Genomic DNA, 12726 nt, shown 5'->3' with positions numbered 1-12726 from the left:
GCCGTACCCAGCCCCCCGCAGCCCGCCCACTTGCTGTCTCAGAATTAGAAGACTCCTCACAGAAGGGGAATTGGTGTTTGTGCTACAGCGTCTGGCTTATTTCACTTATCATAATGTGGCGGGTTTGAGGTGGTTTTTTTCCTTACTATTACATGTGGTACTGTTCATATTGTAGCATTTTTCTTTGACTTCTTTGATATTTAGTAAAACAAAATTAAGTACGATTAATTTTGTTGGTTTTTGGTTTTGTTTTATTTTTTTGTTGCTGTTTATTTGGTGCTCTTTCCACCAGGTTTGGGCAACAGGATTATGCCAAATTATCGAACATACTAGATAGCTTTCCATCTTTCTCTTTGCACCATAGCTGATTTTAGCATGCCTCCTTCGGATGAAGTTTGTAATGTTTCCAGCAAGACTTCCTAAGTCTTTTCTTTGTGTGTGTGTGTGACAGAGACAGAGAATGTCAGAGAGAGGGACAGATAGGGACAGACAGACAGGATCAGAGGGAGATGAGAAGCATCAATCATCAGTTTTTCATTGAGACACCTTAGTTGTTCATTGATTGCTTTCTCATATGTGCCTTGACCGCGGGCCTTCAGCAGACCGAGTAACCCCTTGCTCGAGCCAGCGACCTTGGGCTCAAGCTTGTGAGCTTTTGCTCAAACCAGATGAGCCCGCGCTCAAGCTGGCGATCTCGGGGTCTCGAACCTGGGTCCTCCACATCCCAGTGCAACGCTCTATCCGCTGCGCCACCGTCTGATCAGGCAAGACTTCCTAAGTCTTGACCATTTCTTTTAACATTTTTTTCTGTGACCTAAAAGGATAAACAACTATGAAATCTTTCATCATTTGACACCCGTTTTAACTTTTATTAATAGGAGGGTCAAAAAAAAAGATCCTAGTTCTGTACTCAGCTTGTCACCAGGTTTGTTTGTTCTTCAAGTTCAGTGCTGTGCTGTCTTCTGAGCCTGCTGCCTGTTATCAAACTAGAGTTTGTTCAAACTGCTTTCCAACCAGCTGGTGCTACACATTGGACTTCGTGGGTCACTCTTGGCTTCTAGACGGCCTTCCCTTCCCAACCAGTTCTGCTCCTTTGGTTTTATGTGGGGAAGATGGAGGCGATTGCAGGTGCAGTCGATAACCTGACCTGGCACGCAGACTTTGGGCACCTGTTTATCGGCCTCTAGATCAGAAGGAAGTCCTCTGCCTCTCTTAGGTCCCTGGGGCTGAGCACACAGTGCCGCTTCGCAGTCCTGGAGGCCGGAAGTTGGAAGTCCCGGTGTCAGCAGTAGATTCCCTCTCGGCCCCATTGGAGACTGTGTGCTGCCCCTCTCCTGGCTTCCAGTGGCCCCAGCAGTGCTCGCTGCAGCTTGGCTTTTAACACACACTACAGTCTTCATGTGCGTTGTGTCAGTGTGTCTGTGTGTACATCTCATAAAGCCACCAGGCATTGGATTTCGGGCCTACCGTGGTCCAGGATGACCTGGTCTTAACATGATTTCCAAGTAACGTCACAGTCACAGGCACTAGGGATTAGCACTTGAATGTTTTGTTTTGGGGAACACAGTTTACCCCAGAACACTGCTTCAGTTCCCTTTTCCCCATGAGGTGGAGATGAAGCCTGGCTTTGGCCCTTTAAGCTTCCTCACATCACCTGGCTTTACTGTAATCATTCGACAGAACTTTTATATAACATTTCCCCCGTCCTTAGGAGTAATTTTGGAGAGCTAATGGCAATTCATTTTATGCATTTTTCTCATTTAAAACAATTTGCCTCCTAAAAATTGTCCCCTAAAAGTTTTCTGGTTCTTCTAATGAAAAATATTGAGGACTGAGGAGATAAAAATAAATTTTACCTGCGCCCTCCTCTTCTGCTGACCTCACTCTACCCAGAACGTCTGCGTGGCATGTGTCTGTCTGGGCAGAGCTCAGTGTCCCTGGCCTTCCAGGTGACTGCCTCTCTCCTCCTGGGTTTGTGATTGTTCTGAGCACACCTGGTTGCTGCTGTTACGAGTGCTCACCTGTTTTTGCCAAGGACACTGCCCCAAATGCAGTCAGGACCCTGGAAGTATCCGTCCTGTGTCCCCACAGCATAGAGGCTGAACTGAGCTGCTGCCATAGGACTGCTCAAAGGGTGGAGGGCCCCTGCTGGGCCAGTCATGCCATTGGTCCTCCGCAGGTTTTGTTTAAAAGACATGTCTGCCTGGAGTACACGAACCCTGCCTAGGGGTAGAGGGTGCTTGGTCACGACTACCCAGTATTTATAGACTATCTGCTGTTTGAGTAGTACCAGACTGGGCCCAAAAGGAGATTATGGAGAAGAAAGATTGTTTACCTGCTGGACACCTGAACAGGAAGGGTGGGCTCAGGTTGGTAGAAGACACATGGCCTGGGCAGAAGTAAGGACGTCATAGAAGAGACGGTATTTGCTCATCTGCCTGAAATAGCCTTGGAATCTTCCTGCCCCTAAAGCAAGCTCGGCCGAGGCAGATGCTGTCAGGATGTCAGTCAGGTGGTAGGTAGCCAGCGTGCGCAGGGCCCAGGCTCTCTCTTGCTGTGTACACACAGGTGCTGCCGACTTGGCTTGCCCACCGAGACCTCTTGTGGGCTCCCTGTGCCCACAGGGTCGTTCAGGTTTCTTGGGCAGCCAGTGAGGCTGTCTCAGACCCCTCTGCGCCGAGAGCCCTTCTGCAGCTCAGCCGTCCTGACCCCTTCCACCGCAGGTCAGCAATGGTTCAGGCCTCCAGGACGAGCGCATCACAGACCTGCTGGTTTTTGGCTTCCTCCAAAACTGCTCCAACTCCAGCTTCCACAAGGAGCTGCAGGTGTTGGGCCATGACCTGCCTGTGCCAGCTTGCTTGTGGGACAACCGTGACGATGACCTGCAGACAGATGGCAACCGGTGCAGCAGCCGCGTGGTCCTGCAGGGCCCAGGGACAGGTAGGCATCGGCTGGGCCTCTCTGCCTTGCTGCCACCAATGACATGTAGGGAATCTAAGTGCTAAGAGGGACCCACCGTAATGTTTGTGCTGCATGGCTGCTAGGTCTGTACTGGGCCCCCCGGGAAGCAGGCCTCGCTGAGTTTTCAGTCTGTGGAGAGCCACTCAGCTCCTTCACAAGGACTCTGTGTCTGTAGAGCATCTCACACCTTTTCTTCCACATGTGTTATGGGGCATAGATGTATCTTGAGCCTCATTTCCAGGTGAGGAAACAGGCTCAGGGAAGAAAATGACCAGCTCCAAATCAAACAAGCACTGCGCAGCTGGGCCGGGCACCTTTCCCTGCTCTGGGCCCCTCCTCCCGCTGCTGTATCCGGGCACTCCCTGTCCCTTGCGCTGCCCACCAACCCCTTTCCACCCCTCTGCGCCACTGCTGCTGCCTCCACTGTCCCGTGCTGGGAAGGCCAAGGGCCCAAGGCTGGGTGGCATGTTGAGCTCAGCCGTTCCCAGGTTGGAGAATTCGCTTGGTCATATGCATGCTGGGATCTTATGGAAACTTTTTCAAAATGCATGGTTCCTGGTCCCCAAACTGGCTGCCTGAACCAGCGTGTTTGAAGGTGGGCAACTAGTGCGTGCCCTGATTAGAGGCTCTGCCTCAAAAGCCTAAGGTGATGCAGAGAGCCTGGGCCCAAGCCTCTCTGGAGGAGTGGGCCTGGAGTCCTGCCACCCTGACATCTCCCGGCCTAGGAGTTTGTGCTGCCCTCTGGTGGCCCTGAGGGAGACCAGCAGCCCATCTAGCCTCGGTCTCAAGCCTAGTGGGTGGGGCTCTGGCAGGAGTCCTCCTCTCCCTCCCTCAACCCCCTCAAGCCAGGGTGTGCCAAATACTCTGTGCCTTAGAACCAGCTCTCCTGCCTTCAGGCTGGCCTGAGACTGGAGGAGGAGCTCCCAGCCCCTTCGGGGAAGGTTGAGGTAGGGTGGGAACAGGGATGGCCATGCTTTCAGAAGCTGCTGCTGGAGTCACCACTAGAGGCTGTCTCCTGGGCTGTCCTTGGATCTTCTACACCATCCCTTGCCTGCAGACCAGTGGTCCCCAACCCCTGGGCCACGGACCGGTACCAGGCCACAGAGAAAGAATAAATAACTTACATTATTTTCGTTTTATTTATATTTAAGTCTGAACGATGTTTTATTTTTAAAAAATGACCAGATTCCCTCTGTTACATCCGTCTAAGACTCACTCTTGACGCTTGTCTCAATCACGTGATACATTTATCCGTCCCACCCTAAAGGCCGGTCTGTAAAAATATTTTCTAACATTAAACTGGTCCGTGGCCCAAAAAAGTTTGGGGACCACTGCTGTAGACAACAAAGCCTGGCTTGGCTCAGACAGTGTTTGCAAAAGGGAGTATGAGGCTGCACACATCACGTAACCCTCTGGTGGAAAACATGCGTGTTGATTAAGTACCTGACAAGATTTGGAAGCAAAAGGCAAAATAAAGGATCGGTACCATGAGTTTCATTGGGGAAGTCACTCAGTTTGCAGAACGCAGACTCCTGAGGTTGCTGAGACAGGCTGGAAAGCCTAGGGGTCAGAGAGGCAGAGTCAGGGCAGAGGGAGCTGCGGAGGAGGTGGTGAGTACCTTCTTCCTTTTGGGGAATCAGGAGATGATTCAGGGTTGCAGCGGACCTGCACTGGGCCACGGAGCTGCATGCAGTCCTGCCCCGAGATCCGGGAGAGGGTCAGGCGACTGCTGAAGCAGAACCCCGTAGATGGAAGGTCAGGGCTGGGGGAGGGTGCTGTGAATAGATGATTGCACTAGAAGGTTTGTTGCAAGTAACAGTTGAAGTTCACGGTGATTTAAGGCAAGGTGGTGACTTGTCACTTAAGCAGAGGTGAGCATGAACAAAGTTCTGAGCAGGAAAGGGATGTCACATTACCACTGCGCATGCCGTGGTCTACACTATGGTGAGGCTGATGAAGCAGCGGGGTGCAGACTGTGAGGAGGCTCTCATGCCTCTCAATGCCTCCTCATCCTCACCTCCAGGTGCCTCTCTGGCCCAGCACATTGGAGAGTGGACTGCAGGGCAGTGAGAGTGGGGGGAGGAGAGGCTGCAATCATTCAGGTGTGAGGTTCCACGGGGGGCCACCCAGGCGTGGCAGCGGCCATGGGGAACATGGCTGTGTCAGTGCTGCAAGACAAGACCTGCTGGGTGTCTGCCGACGGGTGCAGTGGCAGCCGCACGGACCGGGGTAAGGATAAGATTACCATCCCGGGTAAACAGAGGGGAGTTTCAGTCACAGAAGTGTACGATTTAATTGGAGAAATAGCCATTGGCCGGCATTTGCGACTACTCAGTGAGGAGCTAGGTGTGGGGCACATTCATTTTCTCACTCATTCACTCATGCAGCTGTGTGTGCCTTGCATGGTTTCCACGCAGTACTGCGTGTTTGGCAGCCAACTGAACAGATGAGAAAGTCAGCCCTTAATGGAGCTGGTGTTTTGGCAAGGAAGTCAGACGGAGAACACAGGCAGGCAGTGAGTGCCACCGGAGGAAAAGTGGGAGAGGAGGAGGGCGGGCGCGAGGCAGTGAGAGTGGGAGTCAGTCTTGGACATTGCGGCAGTTGAGTTGATCAGATAGAGTGAGAGAAGGAGCCTGCCCTCTGTGGAGGCCACTGTGCCTAGAGGACAGAGACTGGGGGCCGGTGGGAAGAGTTCCTGTCAGAGTGCCTGGGCAAACCGCACAGAGCCTTCTAGGGCAGAGTGGAGACAGGTTTTACTCAGTGAGACGGGACTGGGGCAGGCAGTGATTCCCACAGCTACCCTATGAGGACATGAGGGGGGTGGTGGCAGAGGTGAAGCTGTAACTTCAGAGTTATACATGTGACTGCAGAGCCTCTGTCCCAGCACCCTCTTAGGCTGACACCTGTTAGACAACGGGACACAGAGCTGGCGCATAAGTCTGCTGCCACGTTCACAGTCACGGGTGCCCCAGCATCGCTGATCCTTTGCATAGACAGATGTTAAGTCTGCTTCTCCAGCCAGACTTCTGCTCACTCAGGCCCTGTCCCTGGACCCAGAACTCTACCCCCATGGACCCTGCCCCACCATGGGCATGCTGTGGACATGGGGGCTGGCTTTGTTCCCAAGCAGAAGCCCCTCCTTTGTCCCAGGGGGTAAAGGGTGTGGGTGTGGCATGGAGCTGCTGTCTGAGTCTCCTTTGTCCCGCTGCCCCTGCCTGAACATCCAGATTCCGAGAGTCAGGAGGAGGTCATCCGGACCCTCGCCAGGCAGCTGGCCCAGATTGGGGACAGACTGGACCACAACGTCTCCCCACACCTGGTGGATCGCCTGGTGGTGCAGTTCAGGAATGGGAACCTGGCAGAGGAGGTAATTGCTTTTTCTGGGTTGATTGGGAAGTGTGAGGGCCTTTTCCATCGTCAGTTGAACCCGCAAGGTGTGCCCTCTGTCTCCTATCAGACAGACAAGGGAATAGGAAATAGAGATTCCAGTGTGCTCACCTGCCTTTCAGAAGAATTAAGTTAATGACATTATGCCCTGGCCGGTTGGCTCAGCGGTAGAGCGTCAGCCTGGCGTGCAGGGGACCCGGGTTCGATTCCCGGCCAGGGCACATAGGAGAAGCGCCCATTTGCTTCTCCACCCCCCCCTCCTTCCTCTCTGTCTCTCTCTTCCCCTCCCGCAGCCAAGGCTCCATTGGAGCAAAGATGGCCCAGGCGCTGGGGATGGCTCCTTGGCCTCTGCCCCAGGCACTAGAGTGGCTCTGGTCGCGGCAGAGCGACGCCCCCGGAGGGGCAGAGCATCGCCTCCTGGTGGGCAGAGCGTTGCTCCTGGTGGGCGTGCCAGGTGGATCCCGGTTGGGCACATGTGGGAGTCTGTCTGACTATCTCTCCCTGTTTCCAGTGTCAGAAAAATACAAAAAAAAAAAAAAAAAGTTAATGACATTTAGGAAACCTGAACCTTAAGTCAGAGTCAAGAGTTTGGGGATAAAAGCCTCTAAAAAGATGTATAAAATATACATGACTCCTCCAGAAATAACTATCTTCAGTTTCAAAGAGCTGAATAAAAATGTTGCTCGCCAAGGAGTGACAAGAAAGTGACATTTTAGCCTCCTACTGTAAGCGTCGTGGTTGGGACCCACACACAGACACTTGCTGAGCACTGTGGCTGACAGGCAGTGGGTCCTTCCTGAGGAAGCGTGGGAGCGAGGAACACCCAGGGTCATCAGATATGTCTACACAAGTTCGGGGAGAGAGGGTGCATTCTTTTGACTACCAATATAAACACAGGTGGCCCTCACAACCTAAAACTTCGTTAATCCTACAGGTTCAGTCAGGTCACACCTCCTGCCTCTGGAAGCCTTGTCCCTTTTTTGTGGTCTCCCCATCAGTGTGTTCCAGCAGCAGTTAGGGAAGCCCAGAGGACCCAGTGCTGTCCTGCCTGGGGGCCTCTCCCACCACATCTTAACTGTCCGTGCGAGTCAGCAGCCTCCAGGCCCTCTCAGGTCCCATGGCCCGGGCTGTGCCTGTGCCACGTGGGTGGGAACGTCACACGTGGCCCTCCCTCCTCCCTCTGGCTAAGTCTATACCGGGAACCGGGCCTGAGTCATCTTGGGTCGATAACTAATTCTCAGTTTGGAAGGGCCACAGAGGCAGGGGATAACTTAGTTTCTTGGGCTCTGTCAGGGTTGAATGTGCCACGTACAATACTTAGGGACCTTTGTGCGGGTGATGTTTTTTCTTTCCATCACCCCGCACAACTAATCTGCTTCTCATTCTCTCTCAGCCACCTTAGCTATTTAATAGCAGGCTTCCCCATCCTCCCCTCCAGAAAACTGGTTTTCCTGCCCCAGGGAAGAGTGCGAGTGCCCCAGGTGCTGTGCGAGCCTTCTCTCTTTACCCCTGTACAGGACAGAAGGAGGTGCCTCGCTGCTGCTGTGGAGGAGGCCATGCAGACTTACCCTAGAGACATGGAGGAGGAGAAGACCAGGCTGGTACTGACCATGCTGTTGGCCAAAAAGGTGGCCAGTCACACACCGTCCTTGCTCCGTGATGTCTTCTGCGCAGCAGTGAATTTTATTAACCGGAACCTACTCACCTCTGTGAGAGACTTACTCAGAAATGTAAGAACTGGTGGTGTCAGGCCCTTGGTGTTTCACTAAATCCCCTTGTGTCTGCCTGCTCCCTGCACCCACTTCCCTCCGAGGCTAGGAAGCACGACACAGCCCTCGGCTTCTGCTGACCAAACATTGAGGCAGGTGGTTACAGACCTTCTGGCTCAGGTGGAGGGCTTGCTTTTGCTTTCATAAGCAAAAAAGTTCTGTGGTAGGATGTGGTAATGCACATCCTAATGTCCTTCTGAGCTATAAGATGTGGTCCATCAGCAGGGACGGCTTATTTGCTGCTAGTATAGGACTGCAGTAGTGTGGTAAACACACAGGCCAGAAGGCTGAGCTGCCCTGTCTGCTCTCAACACACCTTATCACAAAAATTAGTATAATTAAAATTTTAACAAAAACATGCTCGCCGCCCTTCCCCCCCACACACACAAAAAAATGCTTACCAAGAAGGTTGAAAGGGAGAGAGACCAAAAGGAAAGATCATAAAGGGAGGAAAAATTATCTAAAACCTGCCCCATAATTACCATAATTAGGACATTAAAAGTCACAGTTCTTGCCTTGGCTGAATAGCTGAATTGTTTGGAGCATCATCCCGAAGCACAGAGGTTGCTGGTTCGATCCCCGGTCAGGGCACATACAGGAACAGATCTGAGTTTCTGTCTCTCGTTTGCACTTCCCCTCCCTCTCACTCTAAATAAGTTAAAAAAAATTTTTTAACCTAAAAAAAAAAGTCACAGTTTATGATGCCACCTGGGACAGCCCAGTGACCTCTTGCTCAAGCAGTCCTTAAAGTTTGCTGCTTCATTTTCATAGAGTGAGCTGGGGAGTTGATGGATGTATTTTCTATAAATGTGGAGATATTAGGGAATATTTGAAGTTTTGTGAGTCAGAAGCATTACTCAGGCATCCAAACCTCTTTATATTTACTTGTAAACCTTAAAAACTTTCTTTGACTGCTATGGACTTCAGTTATACAGTGTTGGGCAAATAAGTTTGTAAAATTTGTATTATTTGGTTTGCTCACTTTTATTGTAAAAAATGGCCGCTGACCACATGATTGCATTGCCCAGGTGATAATGTTAATTACCTTCATGCTTGGGAAGGGGCTTGGTTATGCTAATGTTGCTGGAGGAGGGATTGTCAGGCGGAAAAGTTTTAAAAGGAGGAGCTAGGAGGCCATTTTGGAAGAGGCCACATGGCTGCAGAAGAGGCAAGCAGTCAAGATGGGGGGGGGGGGGGGGGGCTGAAGGAGAAGCCAGTTTGTGCAGAGAAGGAGATGGGGAACAGAGGTGGCTGAGCTAGAGAGAGCCTTTGATTCTAGGAAAACACGGATGTGTCAGTAGCTTTGTAAGTGCTGAGTGAGTGGGTTTTGGAGCCCAGTGTGTTTGTGTTTACTCGCCTACCAGGTGCAAGCTAGAATAAAAGATATGGCCCACCATTTTTGACTCCATTGTTTCATTACCATCTATCCGAATCTAATGAGAACTTGCATGAGCCAGGCGACTGTGATAGCTGTGACTACTGGCCTTACAGACATTTTAAAACAGAAAGATGGATATAACTCTCAAATCGGGTATTAAACCAAGCTGAATTGTTGGAAGCAGGTAAGCCTGAGAAAGTTCCTGAGCAGTGTCACCAACAACGTCTGGTAGGCGAGGGAAATGGGCAAGATGTTAACACCTGTCTGCATTAACAGCTTAGGGCTCAAACTGAGTCTTTCTTGAGAGAGAGAGAGGAAAATGGAGGTGCTCCTGCATGTACCCTGACCCCTAAAGGAGGTTGAGGAATTGAACCCTCAACCTCCATGCTCTGGGATGACGCTCCAATCGACTGAGCTATTCAGCCAGGGCTGTGTGTGTGTGTGTGTGTGTGTGTGTGTGGCAGAGACAGAGTCAGAGAGAGGGACAGGCAGACAGGAAGGGAGAGATGAGAAACATCAGTTCTTTGTTGCAGTTCCTTAGTTGTTCATTGATTGATTTCTCATAAGTGCCTTGACCAGGGGGCTACAGCAGACCGAGTGACCCATTGCTTGAGCCAGTGACCTTGGGCTCCAGCTGGTGAGCCTTGCTCAAACCAGAGGAGCCCACACTCAAGCTGGCGACCTCGGGGTCTCGAACCTGGGTCCTCCACATCCCAGGTCCTCCACACCGCCTGGTCAGGCTCAGCCAGGGCTTAATTTCTTTTGATTTGTTTTTTCTGAGAGACAGAGAGGGGTGGGGGAAGGGAAGCATTTATTTGTTGTTCCACTCATTATGCATTTATTGGTTGTTTCCCATGTGTGCCCTGACCAGGAATCGAACATGCAATCTTGTCATCTCAGGATGACTTTTTTTTTTTTCTGTATTTTTCTGAAGCTGGAAATGGGGAGGCAGTCAGACAGACTCCCACATGCGCCCGACTGTGATCCACCCGACACGCCCACCAGGGAGCGATGCTCTGCCCATCCGAGGCGTTGCTCTGTCGCGACCAGAGCCACTCTAGCGCCTGAGGCAGAGGCCATAGAGCCATCCTCAGTGCCCGGGCCATCTTTTGCTCCAGTGGAGCCTCGGCTGCAGGAGGGGAAGAGAGAGACAGAGAGGAAGGAGAGGGGGAGGGGTGGAGAAGCAGATGGGCGCCTCTCCTGTGTGCCCTGGCTAGGAATGAATCTGGGAATTCCGCACGCCAGGCCGACGCTCTACCACCAAGCCAACCGGCCAGGGCCTAGGATGACACTTTTAACTGACTGAGCTAACCAACCAGGGCCCAGAGTCTTTATTCTACCACTGGCACCTCTTGGCACTGTGAGTGGCCCAGTAGGGGACACACCCATGTCTCAGCACCCTGAAAATCTGTTTCTGCAGTTGTTCTCATGAGGCAGGAAGTAGGTGTGAGGATACAGGGTGATGGGGCTCCAGAGAATGCGCAAACCCCAGCTTCACCTGTATTGATTATGGCACTAGAATTTTTTATCTTTTTTTAGCAAGATAGGAAGGGAGAGAGATGAGAAACATCATTTCATAGTTGTGGCACCTTAGTTGTTCAAGGCTCATATGTGCCTTGACTGGGGGGCTCCAGCTTAACCAGTGACCCCTTGCTCAAGACAGCTACCTTGAGCTCAAGCCAGCAACCATGGGGTCATGTCTGTGATCCCACACTCAAGCTGGTGAGCCTGCGCTCAAGCTGGCGACCTCAGGGTTTCAAACTTGGGTCCTCTGCGTCCCAGGTCGATGCTCTATCCACTGCGCCACCACCTGGTCAGGCGGCACTAGAATACTTAAGGACTGAACTCTGGTTTGTAAATTAGAGCTGATTTAGACCTTAGAAAGTGATCACCAATAAAGCAGCAGCATTTGTTAAATTGGAGGTGTGGAGCACCAAAAACTCACATGGGCGTTAACTCAGATAAATATATACAGGCTAAAGGTTTTGGTTTTGGTAGGGTAAGGTGTTATAGACTCTAACCACTCCTTGAAGCGATCAGAAAGTCAGTTTCAGTTATGGCAGAGACTGACAGGTACTCCTAGCGTCTGTCGTCCCTGTTGTGTGTCATCGGATTTATGAGTGGGCACGTGGCCTCCCTGTTTGTCTCCGTGTCCCAGGGTCCCTTGTAAGCCAGGTGTGACATGTCACTGACTTAGATAGAAGGGTGCAGCCGAATGACACATGCATCTCTGCACTGTGTCCCCAAAGAGCAGGAACCTGCCCTCTGCTGCCTCTCCCCACCCACAGGCTGAATGTGTGTGAGGGTGTGGGCACAGGTCAGGGTGACATCTTAGTGACAAAGACCAGTTAAGACAGGCTCCTGGCCCCCAAGACTGGTGCTGACAGCTGGCACAGAGAGAAATAAACTACTTGTTCAAGTCCTATTTAGAGAATGTCATACAAGTTGAATGTACGTTCTAACAAAGGCAACGTTATGTTTGGCGAAGATGAAGGATGTAGAACTTGCGGTCGTTTATTAGGGCTGGTTAAGGCACGGCTGCAGCCTCGGCTGGCCTGCTGCTCATTTCCGTGAACAAGGTTTTGCTGAAGCAGAACCACGTTTGTTCATTTGTGTACTCACTCTGGCTGCGACCATACTGTGACAGCAGGACTGAGCCCTTGTGACAAAGACCGTATAGCAGAGACCCAACAGCCGACACAGCCTGAGATGTTACCTGGGCCATTGCAGAAATGTGTCCCTTCTGTGAGAAGGAAGGAAAAAGGGAACCTGGTCATTCGATACAAGCTAGGCATGGGGAGCAACAGCAAAAAGGAAGGCATGAAGAAGAGAGTGTAACTACATACATTGGTGTTAAAAAAAATTGGACTGGCTAATTCTGGCTTTTCCTTTCTTGCTCTAGGGAATGGATTGAATGGACAGCTGCAGAGCCATCTGGGTAAACTTGACATCGCTGCCTCCAGTGACCATTTAGACAAAGTTCTTAGGTAGACACAAGATTAAAGTTATTTATTATTCATGGTTTTAAAGGTGATGTTTTAAGTTGGGGACCCATTTAGAAATCTCTACATTGATATACTTGAATGAAAAAGTCCACTTACACACATTTGAATGAGCTTCACTCATACCATTCTGTATATTCACCTACACATGGCGCCTTTCTCTTCTTTCAGTTGTGTAGGACTACACGTGAAAACTAAAGTTCAAAGCAGATTATTAGGCAGAAGGAAA

At 51.1% G+C, this 12726-nt stretch overlaps 1 protein-coding gene across 6 annotated transcripts in view; it reads left to right on the top strand.

The window, feature by feature from the left end:
• Window positions 1-12726, top strand: part of BID (BH3 interacting domain death agonist) — a 62078-nt gene that overhangs the window by 27996 nt on the left and 21356 nt on the right. For 3 of the 6 annotated variants that reach the window (XM_066381146.1, XM_066381145.1, XM_066381148.1), the window contains exons 4-7: window positions 2724-2940; window positions 6189-6328; window positions 7866-8078; window positions 12398-12433. In XM_066381146.1, coding sequence (XP_066237243.1) covers window positions 2724-2940; window positions 6189-6328; window positions 7866-8078; window positions 12398-12409 — 582 coding nt within the window. In that variant the 3' untranslated portion in view covers window positions 12410-12433. Of the gene's footprint in view, window positions 1-2723; window positions 2941-6188; window positions 6329-7865; window positions 8079-12397; window positions 12517-12726 lie in introns of those variants that run through there. The other 3 variants (XM_066381150.1, XM_066381149.1, XM_066381144.1) reach the window with 1 other exon arrangement.

This window comes from Saccopteryx leptura, chromosome 4, assembly GCF_036850995.1.
Source record: "Saccopteryx leptura isolate mSacLep1 chromosome 4, mSacLep1_pri_phased_curated, whole genome shotgun sequence".
NCBI classification, from domain to species: Eukaryota; Metazoa; Chordata; class Mammalia; order Chiroptera; family Emballonuridae; genus Saccopteryx; species Saccopteryx leptura.
The sequence above is the reverse complement of the archived record's forward strand: the minus strand, read 5'-3'. Positions and strand labels throughout refer to the sequence as shown.